The sequence below is a fragment of the Homarus americanus genome, unplaced genomic scaffold (genome assembly GCF_018991925.1).
Source record: "Homarus americanus isolate GMGI-L3 unplaced genomic scaffold, GMGI_Hamer_2.0 scaffold25013, whole genome shotgun sequence".
Lineage (NCBI taxonomy): Eukaryota > Metazoa > Arthropoda > Malacostraca > Decapoda > Nephropidae > Homarus > Homarus americanus.
This window is the reverse complement of record NW_024722158.1, coordinates 5,662,698-5,681,981: the sequence shown is the minus strand read 5'-3', so window position 1 is coordinate 5,681,981 and position 19,284 is coordinate 5,662,698. Positions and strand designations below refer to the sequence as shown.

At 36.2% G+C, this 19,284-nt stretch overlaps 1 protein-coding gene across 3 annotated transcripts; it reads right to left on the bottom strand.

The window, feature by feature from the left end:
- Positions 1 to 455: 455 nt before the first annotated feature.
- Positions 456 to 18,496, bottom strand: LOC121862158 (regulator of MON1-CCZ1 complex-like). 3 transcript variants are annotated; one of them, XM_042360231.1, is made up of 15 exons: positions 18,304 to 18,495; positions 16,656 to 16,811; positions 15,375 to 15,518; positions 14,420 to 14,609; positions 13,710 to 13,869; positions 12,836 to 12,941; positions 12,050 to 12,238; positions 11,548 to 11,671; positions 10,137 to 10,264; positions 9,028 to 9,045; positions 8,582 to 8,750; positions 7,757 to 7,953; positions 7,075 to 7,214; positions 4,397 to 4,551; positions 456 to 3,725 (listed from the first exon to the last, which is right to left on the bottom strand). In XM_042360231.1, the coding sequence occupies exons 1-15, from the start codon at positions 18,412 to 18,414 to the stop codon at positions 3,646 to 3,648; spliced, it is 2,067 nt and encodes a 688-aa protein (XP_042216165.1). In that variant the 5' UTR covers positions 18,415 to 18,495; the 3' UTR covers positions 456 to 3,645. The 3 variants fall into 3 exon arrangements, with proteins under 3 accessions (XP_042216165.1, XP_042216167.1, XP_042216166.1); XM_042360233.1 differs by lacking the exon at positions 4,397 to 4,551 and having other exon boundaries at positions 18,304 to 18,496; XM_042360232.1 differs by lacking the exon at positions 9,028 to 9,045 and having other exon boundaries at positions 18,304 to 18,494.
- Positions 18,497 to 19,284: the final 788 nt, after the last annotated feature.

Here is a 19,284-nt window from a genome sequence, read left to right as displayed (position 1 = left end):
TGTACTGTACTTTCTGAGTCTAAACTATGCATCTCAAATGGACAAACACTCTCCCATTACATTGAGGTTGTGGTTTCGAGCGACAACTTATATAGTTTCATTACATGTAACAATAAATGCAACAGTCGAGCTTACAACTTGGCGACGTAGTTATAGCTCACCCCCTCCATACACATTCAGTTCCCACACATACACACCCATGCTCTTCATTTTTCTTATTTTATTGTTTATACAGACAGTGGAATCAGTGTTAATGAAGTCAGTTTTTCTGAGACATGAATTTGCAAAGTCAAACTGTAGCACTGCATTGTAGGATTAATTGAGGTATCTTACGAGTGAGGTCCAACTAACCGGAAAATCTCTTTATCTGGCACCTTTCAATCCCCATAGGTGCTGGGTAACCGGGATTCTACTGTAGTCCCTTTATTCATACCAAAGGAAATTAAAACTTTAAAAACTGTTACAGTATTATTTTTTATTTAAATGAGTCTGGGAACTGTATTCTTATGTCATTTATACTGTAAATGTATTTAAATATAACTCCCATGAACCTCCCCAAAACAAAATTAGAGATAAAAAGCAAAATACAGGTGAAGTGGCAACATTAGTAATGAATCCCCCTTAGATTTAAAAAAAATCAGAATTGGGTTTGCTTTTTGGTATATCTGTAACAGCTAGAATTGCTATCATGACAAAATATCTGAAATCACTGACCAAATTCATACATGTTTAGATATTTTGGATCCTCTGGGTAATTCAACAATGTTAGGGCCTCATAATTTTCAAATTAGAAGGGTTCACGTGCACAGCATTCTTTTTTACACTATATCTCAGTGATAAGAGCATTTCTATTTAAAAACTAGCCTAAGTGAATGCAATCATGATTCTGTATTACACAATTAAAATGCTATTAAGTAATGGGGAACTAAGGGTTAAGTCCAAAGACCTCCATGATATGAGGCATTATGGATATTTAGTGACAACTTCAACATGTATATGATAATCCATTTTCTGTGGGAACACTATCTCCAGAGTCTGTAGAAGAGAATGTAAATGAGGGCTATAGTGGTTAAAATACACTTAAATAATAAAGCACGTGAAACACAGTCTTAAAAATTATGTGCGGTGTTTACTATTTATGAGAGAGAAAGAAGGAAAGTGTGGTTGTGATGTAAGGCCCAATCATTGCACTGATGGTCCCAGCCACCCCACAGGTTATCACTGATATCCACCCAGCAAACAACAAGACCCCAGCACTTACTCAATAAACACCCCTTCAAATACAAAATTTTCCAATACAGATGATGACTTGGCATCTTGAGATATTGTTCATTCTCTTCTAGAAACTCTGGAGATATTACCACAGAAAATTTGGTTTTGCATACATGTTGGTCATCACTAGTATCCACAACCCTTTATATGATATCAACTGTATACAGAAACACAAAATTAACCTTAAAAGTCTTTACTAATTGAGAAATTTATAATTTATTTGACTTATATTGTAGTGCCTTTCTTCATCAAGTAATAGAAAATATGAATTGTACATTGAAATGAATTAGTAGACATAAAAAGCCTTATTAGCAATCAGACAATTTCTTTTACCACATAAAGCTTTTACTCTCATTTGCTGTGTTCAGTCAGCCAATTGGGTGGAGGTCAATGTTACAAAATCGAATTGGAGAATCCTCAAGAATTCTTCAAAACTGCCATAACCATAACATCATAAAAATTATGATATGAAAGAATTTATGAAAACTTATAGCAACAGTCTGTACCATTAAACTTAAAATGTTATAAGAAGAAGTTATTTGTAATAATCAACAGTGAACATTGGCTTCCAGCTTTTTTCTATTAAGAATATAAACATGAATATTTCTCATCACTGTGAGTGTAGTGATTCACCATGTACTTAATTACAACTTCAACTTGTCCTTCCAAGAACATTGCAGTGAACTATTACATAAAAATATGAGCAAATTCAGTCTCAACACAAAATGTGGTAACTGCTTAGCTTGGCTGGCAACAGTTTGGCTGAATTGTTTCCCTCTTAATACAGTTACGGAATCCTTCAGATGTCACTTAGTGGCTAGAAAAGATGGGTATATTTGTGTTACATCTTCATACCAACGTTTTTCTAGCGTGCGCGCGTGTATGTGTGATAGGTTTTCCGATGATAATTTGAAACAGTTGTACATATACGTACTGTATATACAGTATACTGTACTGTATGTAAAATGATATGAGACACTTCTATTTTGTTCTTTTGTCCTTAACATTATTGTATGATGTTAAGGATGAAATAATGGTTAATAATGAAGCAGCAAAATACCATAAACTGTAGTGGTGAAATGTATTGGAAACTGATGTCTGTACGATAAAACAAGCATATGTACTGTACCTAGCTACCGGGTAGCTTGGAGATGATGAGAGTGGCGTCAGATGCCTGTCTTGGTCCCTAGAACTTTGGTTATGCTATGTCGAATATATTTTTAGCTGAAAAATATAGGTTGTGTACTTTCCAAATACTGTATACAGTAGCAGGGAAATATACTAAATTTATTGAAGATGGGAAGCAATTGTTCTCTACATTATAATAAATTTACATTTGCCAATATGTTATGTAGGGTTTACCTGTTCTGAGAATTATACTTTACTAACGAGCTAATTATGTTGAATAAAAAACAAATGTTGCAATATACTGTACACTGAAAAGAAATGAATATTATGTGTGGCAGAATTTAGTAGCATGAGATAAATTTTTGCAAAAGAGGAAGTTAATGCAATGCCAGTACAGTACTGGTAAATTTTTTTCTGAGAAATGACACCAGGTTACAATGTACAGTACTGTATTTTGTGATTTGCAACATAAGGTAATTTTCTATTTCATTATTTGTTTCACTTGCAAACCCTTTCCCTTGACTGGTGCAGGGCAGATGGAATCACAAGCAATACAAACTGTAACAGATATATTTTGCTATGGTGCGCCCCTTCCACAGAATAGCTCCAATATTTTAAATTGAATAAAAATATCTGATAAAGCCCTCAGGTAACGGAAAAACAATGAAAGAGTAAATGAAGTGATGGATTGAGATAAAATATTGTGTGTGAATGAACTGACTAGTAGAAAGTAAAGTCTGATGTAATATATTACAATTCTAGTACAGCCAATCCAAAACGTACAGACCCCCCAGGTGTCCGAAAGAATATGAAACATCGGGCAAAGACCAACCCAACTTAACTGATGCATGAAGTGTCTAAGGTTATTGCTCGCTTTCTATTCCACCGGATTCTGGGGTCTCGATACTTCTTGGACTGGCCATACAGCCTAATTTACATTGTGTTATACCTGTAAAATCTTTATCATGATCTCTTGAATAAAACATCTGACTTGGTACAATGAAAGGATATATTATTGGTGAGAGATGAGTAAGAGTGAGTAAATGATAGAGGCTGTGTAGTTACATGGGCCAATAAATAAAATTTTTACTTTAAACATTTGCACAGGTCAAAAGATAATGTGTCTGGTTATAATGATGCTCTGGTTCTTTAGACTGAACTCAGTGAGGCAAAGTTACCTGAACATATACATCAGTCAACTAAACCTCGATGTAGAATTATCTTCTTAGTCTCATTAGTCTTGGTCTAAGCTTGCTGGACACCACAGTCTGGAAGCTCTCCAAACAGTGTCTTGTAATGTTCAACATAGACATCACAATGTTCACCTGCAAAAGGCACACATTACACATTTATTAAACAAGAAAGAATTGAATTGTTCATCATCTCAGCAGAGACAGCACAGAACTCCTGGGAACCATGATGTTCAATTCTTAATGTTAACCTGTCACTATGCTTGAAATATGGTAAAAGAGAGTGAGTCTATTAGCTGCTGATACAGTGAATTGAAAAAATTATGAATCCTGCTGGGATGATCCAAATCTGTGGATATATTATGCATTCAGCCTTCTCATTTTTAATATGCTAGTGGATAAGATGGCACTTATTGTACTTTTCAACTTATCAATCAATTTAACTGTGAGATGGAAAGCATTTCAGAGTATCTGTAATGCTTATACCTACAATTGGAGTGCATACACACAATTAATTTTCATCTCAGAAGAAATTGGCAACTACACAGTCCTAAAATATCTTAATTCATAATACGGTACACCTGTATTTGCAACCCCTGTACTCCAGCTGGGGAAGGATTCCTATACAGCATTTCCCTACAACATAGTGTTCATCTCTTGACCCTTGCTTTAAAAGTAAATGAGAAACCTGTTAGACTAAAGACCATAATCAAATCTGTTTTCGGTAAAACAGCTTTTAGACTACAGTACAGCAAGTCATGATCAAATGTCATAAAGTTTAAAAGAATGGGGGAGTGTTGTTGTACCTTTAGCAAAAGCTGAACTGCCCCGAAGTCTTGTGTTGCGAAGTACAAAAAAAGTAAAGGTGGAGTAGAACACCTGCCGGTCACCACTCACCATGGCAGCCTCCAAAAACTTACGAGCTGACACAGACTCTCCCAGCCCTACACTTCGGGCATATCTATTGAGGTTAACAAATTAAAAATGAAATATTAAACTCATAAACATACATCTATCATATAATACTGCATATTGATGATACAGCATACTGTAGTTAAATTGCAACATTCAAGACAGGACCGAAAATTTTGAGAGGGAACTTACACATACGAGGTTACAAGTGAATGAGGGGCAGTTGTTTCAGGCAATAATTTCATGACACCTACTTGAATGAACAATAAACCTATATCTACATGGAAAATAAATTATGCACTTAAAAACCTAGATGCCCATCGAGAGTACTGTACAGTAATTCTGTGGATCTATTACTGTCATTCATGCTGGTCTAGGCACCCAAAGAATTATGTTGCAAGCTACATTTGAACACCACAAATTTTCTAATTTTGCACCTGCCTGTAATTGAGTACAGTATACAGGAACCTAATACCAAGACATGGTTTCTTAAGGCATGATTCATCAATACCATCATAACCAATTTACAGTTATGTTTCAGGCTTCTGTGGGTTAACTATGATTACCTGATGGCATGGTGCCCTGGTTGCCATGAGACAAATTTGAAAAAAGTTTTACAGCTGGATGACCTTCCTATTGTCAACCCACTTTTGCAGAGTGAGAACTGGACATTAAATGTATGACTTCCAGGGTAATCAAAGATTACCTGCCTACCTAACACAAAGTAAATGAAACTTTACATTGGATTATGAAAAGAAAATATCATTGTTATTACGAGTTCACAGAAGAGAAGAGTAAAAACTAAAACACACACACACACACACACACAAAAAACAGTGGTATAACTGCTGTTGAACTAAACTAATTTTGCCCATTGAATTTAATAATCCTGATGGCCAACCATTGTATCAGGAGAGCACGAATGTAAACCCAAAACCCACCAGGTTTCCTTTGTACTGTTGTACTGTACTTTCATGCATCCAATGCAGGGACAGATCCAGGAATATCAAAAGGGGGTGTCCAAGAAGCTGTGGATGGTGAGCAAAGCAAGCCCAACCAGCTTTGGGTGGGGGCATTGTAAGCCCCCCCCAGAATTTATTTTTAAATCTGACCAATATCATGAGCAGTTTTAGGCCATTTTGAAGCCATGTGCATTTGATATTAGGAGATATTCTGAAGTCAATATTAATTACTTTTTACTATACAAAAATGCCTGAGTACAACCCAGGAAAGCCTTCAAAAAAGACGGTTCTACTAACAACAATTCATATTTAAGACCCTGGTTAATTTAGGACCCAATTCAATTTACACTGTTATTTTCTTCGTGTTTACGACAAAAATTGAATAAAAAATAATATAAAATTCCATTCCATTTATATAATAACTAAATCCCGATATGTATTAAAAAAAAAAAAAAAACGCGCCTAGTACACGGAGGCTGCCAAGCTTGTGAGTGGTGACGCCAGCATCACTAGTATAAACAGTCGCAGCTTGGCGGGCCCTTTGTTTTCACGCATCTGAACAGGAGAAGGAGAAAAGCTTTCTCAGGTTTCTTATGGTATTTTTGGGTCCCTATTCAACATGAGCAAGAGAGCAAGTGATGGCAGTGCTGGTTCAAAAGCTAAAAGAAAGTGCATAAGCTTAGCTGTGAAACTAGATGTGTTAAAATGATATGAAAAAGGTGAGAAGTCTTTGGATATTATATGGAGCAAGTAATGAACATATTTTTGAAGTGGATCCATTTACAGAACGAAGCATTAAAATTAACAGGGGCGTGAAAAACTCATTTGACCCCTACATAAAGATGTATAATGAGAAAAGAAAGCAGCTGTGCAAGGTTCTAAATTATCAACTTCAGCTATACCATCAAATTCAGCAGCAGCTTCAGCAACAATTACAGGTTCAGTAATAGTTTCAGCAACAGCTATGATACCTTTATGGAAAGCTACAGCTTCAGCCAGAGTTGAGCATCATTCAATGGCTGTCCTTATGTTTTCGACTTTACCACTATTGGTGAGTAGAATTTTTGTTTTACATTTGTAAGCATTATTTAAAACATATATGATCAGTAATAAGTGGTGCTTTCATATTCTTATGTAGAGAAATGACGATATGTTTTCACAAGTACACATTTGCATACGTTGGAGTTGCACAGTCTCGCTTTTAAATAACATTACTTAAAACATACATTAATTTTATTACAGCTACAACCAGGGTCTTATTTTCTTCAGTTTCAGATGGATAACTGACATTATGGGCGTAAACACTGACAACAACAATGGTGTCCCATCTCCTCTTGTGTGACCAATAAAATACATTAGGCGCGAATTTTAAAATATGATGCACCAGATTGACTCGTGCAAAATAGGAAAGATTCGCTTTAAATTAAAACATTGTCCTTAATTGTGGGTGTTGCTTTAAATCAATAATCTTAAATTGAATCGCTTTAAATCGACATTCTACTGTACTGCCAGTAAGATGTTTATGGTCAGTGACATGGCATGACTCGAGTGCTATTAGATAAAAAATAATAACTGAGAGTTCAAAAAGAAATAAAATGCCTATAACTAACCTGAGTGCTGGTGTGACCTGATGCTGTGAGAGTAACACTTCAATAATTTCATCATGGGCCGTGTTAAGCCGACACAACATGTCCAAGCTCAGCTGTTGACCCGCAGAATAGACACCTACCAGAGACAGTAGCAGACATGCCTGTACAGAAAGAGAGTACAGTACAGTAATTATATCCAAAATAAGGCAACTGGAAATGGATGTTTCGTTTATCATAGAAATGAAGAGATGGTCTAATAAAATGAAAACTCTTGTGATAGATACATGCCAATGATTCACCAACTTGCCATGGACAAAGGATAATGTAAAGTTAACACCATTTTGCCAAACTAGTAATTTAAAATTATTCAAAATACACTAGAATAAAATGCACTATCAAAATACACAGATATTTATACTAGTTAAATGAAAACATCAGGCCCTTTGATGCTTAGTTAAAAGCTTCTGCCATCTGTCTCTGAATTACATATTTTTTTTATCAATATCTCACTTCTCATTCTTTCAATATGTAGACACCAACTTTGTAAACACTGGTCAGCCATCTATCCAACTCTTTTTTTCATTCCCACATCCAGTACTGTACCTAATTTCTTCATTCCCTACATCCTGTATTGCTCAAAAGTTAATTACTTCCTCTGCTTCTCATTTTCACACAAATATTTAAACAAAACCATAAAACTAACCAAAGGTTTTGAGTCTGCCAAAACATGATACTGGAGAAGCTGATGCAGCTGATAGAACTGACGGGCCCGAACAAGAGCATTTATTACCAACTCATAGAGAAAATGTTGGACAGTCACACCAACAGCACCCAGAGACCGGGTGTACTCGATCACTACACCTACCACCATTTTAGGTGATACAACTGTTTGACGAGAACCTGTAAATATTTAGATGTATTTTAATTTCCATGTCAAAGATAACAAAAATGGGTTTATTTTACACAACCACAGCCTACATGAAGTCTATCAAAAGATTAAATTTTCCTTAAAGATGAATGTTAGTTAGTTCCTCATATCCTATTTTAAGGCCACAATTGGAACTAGGTTGCCTGAGTATGTGCATTCATGAAGCTGTCAGTCTAGGACCTAGGAGATCTTGATATTAATCACCATAACACTCTTAATAATTAGTAAATTTCTCCAAGAGCAAAAATAGCCCCCAAAATGGGTAATTAGAGACTCATGATTTTCCTTCCAGTCAGTAGAGGGAAGAGGTTGATGTGACAAAAATAACTGCACATGTTTCCTGTTCTCAGGGTCAGTCATACAAGTCACCTGGGTTTCAACCCTATTCAATTTCTATGTTACTTATCATTCCCAGCATACTTCCACATTAACCCATGAGAGGAGGGAGAGTTCTCAGCCACCTGGTTCCAGATGTGTCCATAAAATGGGACATCAGGGTTATTTCTTCATCTACAGCCAGCTGCACTTACAAGTGTCTGATATGCTTCTAGGTCAACAGATAATAATGTACAGGACTGTACTTGATAAACAAAAACACACCTTCATGGTTTGTGCTGTCCTTTTGTTGAGCTTGTCTAGCTTCCTCCTTCTCTGCCTCTTCCATGAGTGGAGCCAGAACACTACTATACATGTCGGCTTGCTCAATGACTACACCTCTTCTCTCAGGAGCATTGTTTGAAGCTACTGGGGCACTCACACTTTCTCCCATCTGAGAAAATCAGGAAATTATGAGGCCATGTTTAGTACATCATGTTCCATTTAACCCCTTGTGCACAGAATTTGCCAGTACAGTATCAGTGACCCCTTTTTAATATATTAATATGTTTCATTTCACTTATTATGTTATATAATATCAAACACTTTGCAAATAGCATAATTAGTTGTACTAAAGGTTTTGCAAATAAAAAAAATCTACAGATCACAAAAAGTACATATGTATAGATATTAGATAATATAATTCTATAGAGGGGATAATAAACACTCACCATGATCTGGCATGTCTTCTAGCACAAGTGAAGGAAGAAAGTTATATTAGATAGAGTATATCTGATAATCTGTCTCTGTTAGGCTTTACCTTCATATTAGTCATACCTTGAAGTTTATCAATAATGTGGAGGCTACTGTCTTTGTATGTGACTTGTCTTGTGGAAATCACACTCGATTCACTTAAACTTTGGTCATGTAAAGAGCATTAATATCACTGGCATGTTTAATTTTGAAACTCACATTCCTCTTCTATATTGCACCATGAATTCACAATAAAAAATAATAAAGCTATTAATGTTTGTACTTATCTAAAAAAAACAAAGTCATTACGGTTGGCTAATATTGTTCTAAGGGGAAGGTATACAGTATTACCTTCATGAAAATAGTGACCCCATCTTTATGGATCAAAATTTAACAGTTATTTTTACACTATTATATAACAGGCCACTTTGTATTTTCCTTTTGATGGCAACAATATATCTCTTAGAATTGAGATCATTAAACATGTTTTTAATGATGTTGTATAATTCAAGGACTTCAGACACTCATTTTATCTTTCTTTTGAGTACTGTAGAGTAGAGTACAGTACTACCAATTCAGGCAGTGTTATAACAAAATATCCAACATTTACAAATGTGGTAACTTTTCATCTGCAGGTCATCAGTAAACCGAGAAGTTATTAAATTATATGTCGACTGTATTCCACTACCAACTATATGGGTTGGAAAAGAGAATGTAATTATGATGAACTGATGGAACTGTATTCCATGTTCAAAGTTGATACTCACACATCAATTACAAAATGCAGGAGTATGTTTTCCTGAGCAAGAACCACTGTCAGCAATGTTTGTTGATGAATAAATATTACTGTAACATCATCACTATCACTGATTTACAGCCCCTTTTTCATTCTTGTATGGGTAAGCAGTGATTATTTAACGTGGTGTCCAAGTTACCATCAGGCAAATGTGAAGCAAGTTCTATGGTTGGATGTCATTCATGTCACCAATCCACTTTTGCATAGCACATTAAATAAAAATTATTAATAACAGATTATTCAATAAGAGGAAAAAATTAAACAGGGTTAAAGAGGAACTTGAAACCTCACCTGAGACTGTAACACAGTATTAAGGTGTTGTCTATAAGCCACATTAATTTTATCAAATATCTGGCCCAAAGACGCCAGTTGACCTGATTCCACAACTTGTCGCACAACAGACAGCACAAGAGGCTTTGCTGTAAAATAAAGAAAAACACAAAAAAACTTTAAAAATTTAATATATTGTTAAGTACAAGTCCTACATTTTCAGTGAAGAATGAATAAATGTGTACCATAACTACAAATCACAGGAAGTATGCAGTATATATTACAATATTTTTTTTGTCTCATTATTAGTTCCTAGCAAGGAACTCTTCAAACTAAAGTCTTCATAACATGTTTATCCTCAAACAGTAGAGTAGGGTAGAGTAGAGTAAAGTAGAGTACAGTACTCATCTTTATGATATAGATCTTTCAGTACCCTGTATCATAATCCTAAACATCAGCCTCGGTATTAAAAGGTTAGCTCAAATAATTAATTTTAATGATTTTGCATGCTCATTTTATGTTATGTCAGTGCTCTTGTTTTTATGTTTAAGGAACATATTCATGACACAATAAATGTTCATAAAAAGGCTGTAAATGTAAATTTACATTGGCTAGGCTGTGCAGATTATGTGGAACATTAACTTGCCCCTGGCAAATGACTTGAAATTTACTTGCCCGAATATCAGATTACTTGTGTCCATCTAAATGATATCAGTGGCGGTAATCCTTGTCATATAATGTAACTCATGTTGCCTTACCTCACACCTGCAGGGTGTGTAGAGGTGGAGGCAGCACCTGTGAACACCTACCCTAACTACCCCCCACCTATAATCTGGTGTCAATGGCAGTAACACTTATCATGTGATGCCATAACTCCTGTCACCTCACATCTATAACCTCTCAGTTTGGTGTTTCCTTGAAATGTTGAAAATTGACTGATTGACTAGAGGCAAGTTGGTGGGTTATTGTAGAGGTAAATTACCTGCATCTAACATAGGAACACTGGTACACTGATGACCTCCCTGGTTAAACATATACAGTAAGGTGGGGTCACGCAGCACCTGACAAATTACCATTTAGGTATTTACTTCAAAATCATAGCTTGTACGCCGGCCAGGTACTGAGCACAGGGACACGAAAAATCACTAGCCCAACCCCGTAGTCCAGGCATGCCGAGCTGCCAGGCAGTGTTAATCTGCACAGCCTGATATGCATTGGCACGAAGTGTAAACTCAGAATGGTTATAAATGGTCACATTCTTATGCACCTGGAAACACTCCCCAAATAATTTGTTAATTTACAAAATCTTAACCCCTTTCATAACCCCCAAAATAACTGTACTGTACTGTACAACATAACCATGTATGTTAATTTCTAACCATCTTCAGCTTAGCAAAAATTTCAAATTTAATTAAAATTTCAGTTACCATACCTTGCTTCCTTCTCAGAAGACAATCCACCAGCTGACTTTTATCTTCCACAGAACTTGTCAGGCAATCTAATCGCAGCCGCAGGTGCCACATGCACCCCAGTCGAGCATCAATGACAATATCTGGCTGTTGGTTTGAAAATACAGTATGCATATAATATCATCTAAATATGTTTTAAAACTATAAGTTTCAGTCTAAAATGAAATAATAAATCTACAGCTTTTGCATGAACGTACAAATTCTACCACTCCACCATACAGTGTCATTTAAAGGATAGCCAAAAAATTAAAAGAAATGTTTATACAAAAATTAAAAATACAAAGTACAGTGTACACAATTTTCAGTTGGTATAACTTCTACCACCATATATAGTAACACTGTACAGTATTACTCAAATTTCTATGTGTCATACAAACACCAGACAATGTGTTTAAACTTCATCACAAAGCATAATGTACCTAATAGTAATATACTGTAGTGCATACAGTATACTGTATCTCATACCTGGAAGACAACCCAGGTCGGTGCATATAGCTCACAAGGAAGAGAGATTGGCTGTGACGTAGTGGAGGGCACAGCGTCGGGTTCCACCAAAGAAAATGGCTGAATAGATCTGGGCACTGTAATCGGATATACTGAAGTTATTCCACCATTCACTTCTCCACCAAGTAGGATGTCAAAAAGAAGTGAAGTCTGTTTAGGAAAAAATAAGAGAAAATCATGATAAAATACAACAGCTACTCAATATCACATAAGCACATAGTCCCAAATATATGCAATAGCTATTTCATAATCTTAATAAATAAAGGCTTTATTATTCTATGAGCCACAAAGTTAGCCAAACCATCTGATGATCAACTATTACAGTACAGTATAATACCATTTTATCTATAAATTGCAAAATAATGTATTGTACACAGTATAATAATAAGGTCATTTAAGTAGGACCTTTAATTCCATAAATGGCAAAACAGACAATACTATTTCTTCACGTTCACCAGAATTTATACAACTAGAAAAAAGGGGGGATGGGAGGTGGGGATAATTTGGGGATATACCTGTTGTAGTAGTAATGACAACTCCTGTTTTTGGTAACTGGCACACAGGGTCGACAGTGAAAGCTAAGTGGCTCATGTTACTGTATTAAGAATGTTACCAACCAATAATTGTTACTTCAGTGAGCACTGTGCATATATGGTATGTTTATCATTCTAATTCCTCAAATTCTTTACCCCATTATGAAGATGTTCTGTAATAATAATAAAGAAAATAATAATACATTTTAATCACCTTGGAAGCCTGGTGGTGCACAATTATTAAACTGTCAATAATATTAACAGCAAAGCGTCCCGTTAGCTCAAGGCGACAGATGTGTGTCCTCTTGAAGTTCCCATCTCTGTAATAAGCCATTTTTTAACACTGTACTTCTTAAAGATCAAAGTTCAACAAGTATTAAATCTTCTACAATCTACATAAACAGGTTGAATACATAAACCAGCCATGATATACAGTAACAGAAAAAAGTCTCCTGTCAGTCCTCTGTCCCATCCATAAAACCTGAGACTCATGTGAATCCAAGACATCACAATTGTGGCATCTATGAGCCTAGGAATATGTGGTGTCACAGATTCACAGGTTCATGAGTCTCGGGGTTCATGGATGGGACGGAGGACTGACAGGACCTTTTACCATGACTGTATTTGACCGCCTCCAACATATCCAGCAACACAAGAATGCTGATTGACATAAACAGTGTAAACAGCCTATCAGACAAGGGCAAGGCATGACCATACATTGTGGGTCATCTTTAAAGCTCTTTAAAAGATTGAAAGAAGAGGGTTTAAGTCTTTAAAGTTAAATGTATAACTCTATCATACGTAAGACTCAGTTGGCTCATACATGTGGTGGTCAGACTAGAATAACCAGAGTTTGGAAGTAATGTACTGTGCTCTGGCTTTATATGATTTCACAATTTTGGATGATTTTTTCTATAACATTGTTTTTTCTATAACATTGATGTACTGTAGTTGATATTCTTGTGATATACAGCAACCTAGTAGTACATATTAAAGTGACTGTATACTGTCTATTTACTCTAAAAATTTACATTTATTAGCAGTAATTTACAGGTAAAGTGGCAAAGTGTCCGCATACACTAACATACTTATTCTGGGTATAAACATCAAGATGCGCAGCAACAGTGGGTGTAGATGGGTGGCGCAGGACACAGATGGTCACCAAGCCATATACAGTACCAACACACACATCCCGCTCACCCAACGTCACACCGGTAGAGTGAGTCCCACTGGCACTGCTCACTTCCACTGTGGATAATTAAAAACTTATATTTCAGATACTGTTTATTATTACAGTATCTCCAAAGTCAGAACTAGAGTGAATGCCATTAAAAAATTTTAAAATATTATACAAAAATATTTATATAACTTGTTAACTATGTACTGTATGCCCAAACTGGCTACAAAAAATATCAAAATCCATAAACTGAGATTTTTTAAAGTGCAAAATTCAATTAAATGACATGAAAATCTAAGAAGCTAATAACAAAATTAATATACAGAAGCTTGTAATATTTCGTTGCTCTACACAGGGCACTTTCTTGTAATCATAAATGATTACTATACTGTACAGTATATCAAGACATACAATAAACAGGAATGTGAAAATCAGTAGAAAAAAAGTATAACCATAACATTGTGAAGATCACAGACTTTTCTTCTATTGGTCTTTAGGTTCCTGTTCACTGGATGTCCTAAAATAAATAGTAATCATTTAGGGTTCTCAAGTAAAAAATTGACCCTCTATAAACATATATGAACAGATGGAAATCCTTAAGTGGAGGCATAAAACACAAACCTTCAAATTTGGTCAGTTTGTTGGATTGCCCAGGTTTGAAAATTAAGGGCTGGAGTGTGGTAGTGGTAGGAGAAGACCCAGTGCATAGGAGTAATAGTGAACACTCTGTGCTCCAAACAAACCAGGAGCACGGCAGACTGTAGCTTCTTATGTGACGAACACCAATGCGGTCCTTTGCAACCTGCTGTGTCTGAGAGAATGTTTTGAATTATGCATACATTACAATAAACTTTCAACAAGTTATTACTATTTCATGTATCATTTATTTGTTCACTAACAGTACTAAACACAATACAAATGGAAGAAAAACGATTTGATCTCTCTCCACAAAAAATTATTTCCTCGAGAAAATTGCCCCTTATTTCCAGCCTTTGGCTTCATCCTCATAGATGAACTATTATTTTTTTATTGCTGTCATTATTATTATTATTAAATTATTATTAGTCTTACTAACATTCTTTTCATATTATATTACATACAGCATTTATTATTATTATTACTGTATTATAATTAATATTATTGTAATGACAGTAACAATTTAATATAATTTTTGGATGAGTACCGGGTATAGAATTGTTTACATCACTAAAGGGTCATTGGGATTGCTACAGAATCACTTGGGTTTCTTTTAGATCATTTGGTCTACAACTTGGTCCCAAGCTACCCGCTAATAATTTGGGTGATTAATCTGGGCTCTAAACCACCATGACACAGTGTAGCTGAATGAATAACATGCATTCCCAGGATGATTCCAGTTTATAAATGAAGGAATTATTATGTGCATATGGATTCTGTCTGTAGAAAAAAATGTCATCATGTCAAGATAATCTGTTTCATACATAAACTTCAACATTAAATAATAACCAAATATGAGATTTCAAATGAAATTAAACGTCAACAATACTCGAGTCACTGCATCTAAAACGAAACATTCCCCAAGGTTACTAAACAGTACCTGGTAGAATTCTACTCCATGGTCTGTCACCAACACCAAGTCATCATTGTGTGTCCAGATAAACCCCAACATGTTGGCAGCTTTTGCTCGGCATTCCTGGACACTCCCAGGCCCAACTTCCCCATCAGTGTAAGTGAGTAATTCCTGTAATGAGGCAAAAATTATGGAAATATGCATCAAAATCAATAATCCACAAAGCACTGTAAACAGCTTGCATTCACTGTCTGACCACACTCAGACATACGCACAGTAAACAAATTGAAAACACGTATAGCAGACTTCCAATTACAGTATACATAAGGTTAATGTTCTGGACAACCCATGTCCAACTGAATCTGTGCTGAAGGATTATGCTTTGTTCCTGGCTGGCCAGTCAGCAGGAAATATGGAGGCATTGACCCTGATCTCTTTATGGCAGAACCCATAACCAGGAGGCTCCTTCACTTTCAATATCTTACTTGGGTAACACTAGATTACAATATTTTATTCAGCACAAAGGGAAGCCCATACACAAGGTCTTAAGATATGATGCTAGTTGGGAAGTTCAGTGTCCTTGGGCAACCTCCATTTATTCAGCTCATGGTGATAAGCTACTTTTTATGACATCAGTCAGATTTAAGTGTCTACTGTACTAGATAGTTTAAGTCTAACTAATTTTAATGTGTAACTAATACTATATAAGTGTGAGTACTGTATAGGTATTATAAGTGTAAACAGCCCCCATTCATTTTCCACCTCAAGGTTCATCTGCTATAATAAAAATAAGAGCTGTGTAAATGTACACTGTTAAATTTAATATTGTTTCTGGAAGGGATTTTTCAGCAAGATGATGGTTGAAAGCAGCAGGGGGGGGGGAAGAGGTTACACAAAATTCAGGATTCTAGTTAAATCAGACAGCCTCGAGGCCCATATAGTCCAACTCAGGGATATCTTACCTTGGAACCTCCCATTTTAGTTTGATATAATGCTGATAGTGAATTGTATCATGGGCCATGCACACAGGCTTTTTGTCATAGCTTTCGTGTGTCCTTCTCTTGCAAGCCTTCTTTTGTTACAATGCACGTTGGCCAGACAAGTGTCGTTTCCAGTGCAGCCAGAGGGTTAAACCATCCCTCTGGCAAGATACCAGTCCACCACAGAGTTGCTCCACCTTAAGCAATTACACCTAACAGTGTAATTGCTGAATTTACAAGGGTTAAAAGCTTAGGAAGCAGCATAATTATATCAAGTCAACCTGAAAAATAAATAATTAAAAGACATTTATGATAAAGGCAGACATACCACTGCATTTTTGCTCCGTTGTACAGCTAAGACTGAGTGGTCTGGTGAAAATTTGAGAGAGGATATGGTTCCACGATCTTCCATTCGAAAGGTGTGATCACGACCAACTCCTCGCACCACCACTCCTAGTGTTCCGCCACCTCGTACACTAAGTACCTGTAACACACTTGTTGTTTCTTTACATCTATTGTACACACGTGAATCAATTTACAATGGTATCAAAGGAAAAGCAATCTAAAAACTGGATTTCAATACTGTGCATCCCATTACAGGTAGTACAGTACTGTTCCAGGATATGTGCAACATGAAGAGGTAATTAAGAAGCTACAAGTGAACAATTACCTAATCAGACATTAGATACAGTAACTGCATTAAGCTAAAGACAAAGGTGCCAAGTTAGTCAAGATGTGTTCTAGGGTCACCATTGCAATAATCTGTTTTCTTTGGGATTTTCACCATAATGACTGCATTAATGAATAAATTGGTAATCCTGTAGTGAAGCAAGGAAAGTAATTTACTGTATTTACTCATAAAATGTCAAGTAGCTGTGTGGCTCTGTACTTTTAAAACTCTTGATATAATCACTCTCAAATTCAAGTTTAATTTAACTGGACCAGTGAGTGATTGTGAAATACAGCAAGACTGCAAACTTTCCAAAGTACAGTACATGTATATAGCAGTTATTGTTACATTACACAATTTATGTTCATAAAAATGAACCAAATTAATCTATTTAACCTAACATACAAAATAAAATAATGTTTAGGTGAAGCTCAAGTTTAGGTACGTTAGGCTAGGTAGTTTTGTTCATTTTCTGAACAAATTGGTATTATCGTTTCAGTCATCCCGTGAATTTTAGGATTTTAAGTTTAGCTTAGCTTAGGTTGGGTTAGGTTGAAATTATGCTTTACTGATGGTTTTTGATGAGTTTTAAAAGATTCTGACCTATACTTCCAAATAGGTGGATGACCGAAACGATCATTTTACCAAAAAAATATATAATGCAGCAGCGGTATCTGCTGTACACTTTAGACAATTCCCAGTCTCGATAAATGTCAACAACAACACTCGTGACTTTATGTCCATTACTTACAAAATTACCTACGGACGCTTTTATTTTGTGAAGAAAAGTGGTTCTCAAGTTACAAGCTACTATGCAATTTAGTAGCACATTATTACCAAGGTTGCAACACAAGAAAACACTTTTATCACGATGTCTCCTGGCACAGTTGTTGCGGGTCTGACTAATTACCCAAATGTACCCAAATGGAGCCAAATATAGCCGGAATGAAGTCAAATAATGGTCCTACATGAATAAATCGGACTGCCAATCACTTCTCGACTAGTATTTGGTGTCAGAAAGTTACAAAAAATTGGAAAACTTAATTTAATCTGAGGTAATAGATCAAGTGTATGTACCTAACCTAACCTAATCTAACATAACCTAACACAACACAACTCAGATTAAAGTAAGTTTTCCAATTTTTTGTAACTTTCTGACACCAAATACTAGTCGAGAAGTGATTGGCAGTCCGATTTATTCATCTAGGACCATCATTTGACTACATTTGGGTAGTTAGTCGGACCGGTTGTTGCCTGTATTACTAAGCGGTTCACAGAATTATAAACTCTAACGTGACTCTCTTACCTCTTTGCTGGTGTCGTCAAAGAATACATTGGTCACTTTGCTGACAGGTTCAAATCTTATAGGATTTTGAGACAACTCAAGATATCCATTTGGATCACCTAACTGATCCATTTCTCCTAAAGCTTGACAGCTCCAGATGAACCAGTGCCAGCAGCCATAGGTCAAGTTGTTTACACTTGTACGACGACTAACACGGACCACGACAGCCACTACTACAGGTTCACTAAACAGGAAATATATATATATATATGCTGATAACCACAAGGAAAGAAGAAAACACTAAGTTCCCACGTCGTATTTTCTTCTTTCCTTGTGGTTATCAGGCCATCTTTATCTGGCAACCAACCATAGAGGGAAGCCATCAGTTTAGTTTACCCTCTCTATTTCCTGCTGTTTCACGATGGTTAGGTTAGGTTACGTTCGGTTAGGTAAGAATAGGTCTGGTTGGTTCAGGTGGTCTACTATATACCTGGTCTTCACAGTCGTTTTCTTAACCTGATAATTAAGACGAGGATCAGGAAGAATGTATTGTGCCCTCAACCCGTGTGACCTGAGCAGCTGTCACTACCCCAGACGAGACCTTAAACACCACGAGAGGAAGGTCATATTATCAAGTCACACCTGAGTGATCTTTATAACACTAAATAAGAGCACAATTGTCTATGATCATTATTATACACTTATTATCATTATAAAACCAACATGAAGCATTATGAAAGTCGTGTTATAATGCTTTTACTTGGGGGAAATATTTGTGAGATTTTGTTTAATTTGTGAATAAAACCCAAAAGTCCAAGCGACCACGTGTCCCGCATCTGTCTCTCTCTCACCTGTCCCTCCCGTACCTGTTCCTCCCGTACCTGACCCTCCCTCACCTGCCCCTCCCTCACCTGCCCCTCCCTCACCTGACCCTCCCTCACCTGACCCTCCCTCACCTGCCCTTCCCTCGCCTATTGATGAAACGTAATACAACTGGCCAAC

Coding starts and splice junctions, on each gene's coding strand:
- LOC121862158 (XM_042360231.1), bottom strand. CDS start 18,414: ATGGATCAGTTAGGTGATCCAAATGGATATCTTGAGTTGTCTCAAAAT. Junction 7,215..7,756: donor TGGCAGACTCAAAACCTTTG/GTTAGTTTTATG, acceptor CTTTCTGTACAG/GCATGTCTGCTACTGTCTCT. Junction 3,726..4,396: donor CAGTTCAGCTTTTGCTAAAG/GTACAACAACAC, acceptor TGCCTTTTGCAG/GTGAACATTGTGATGTCTAT.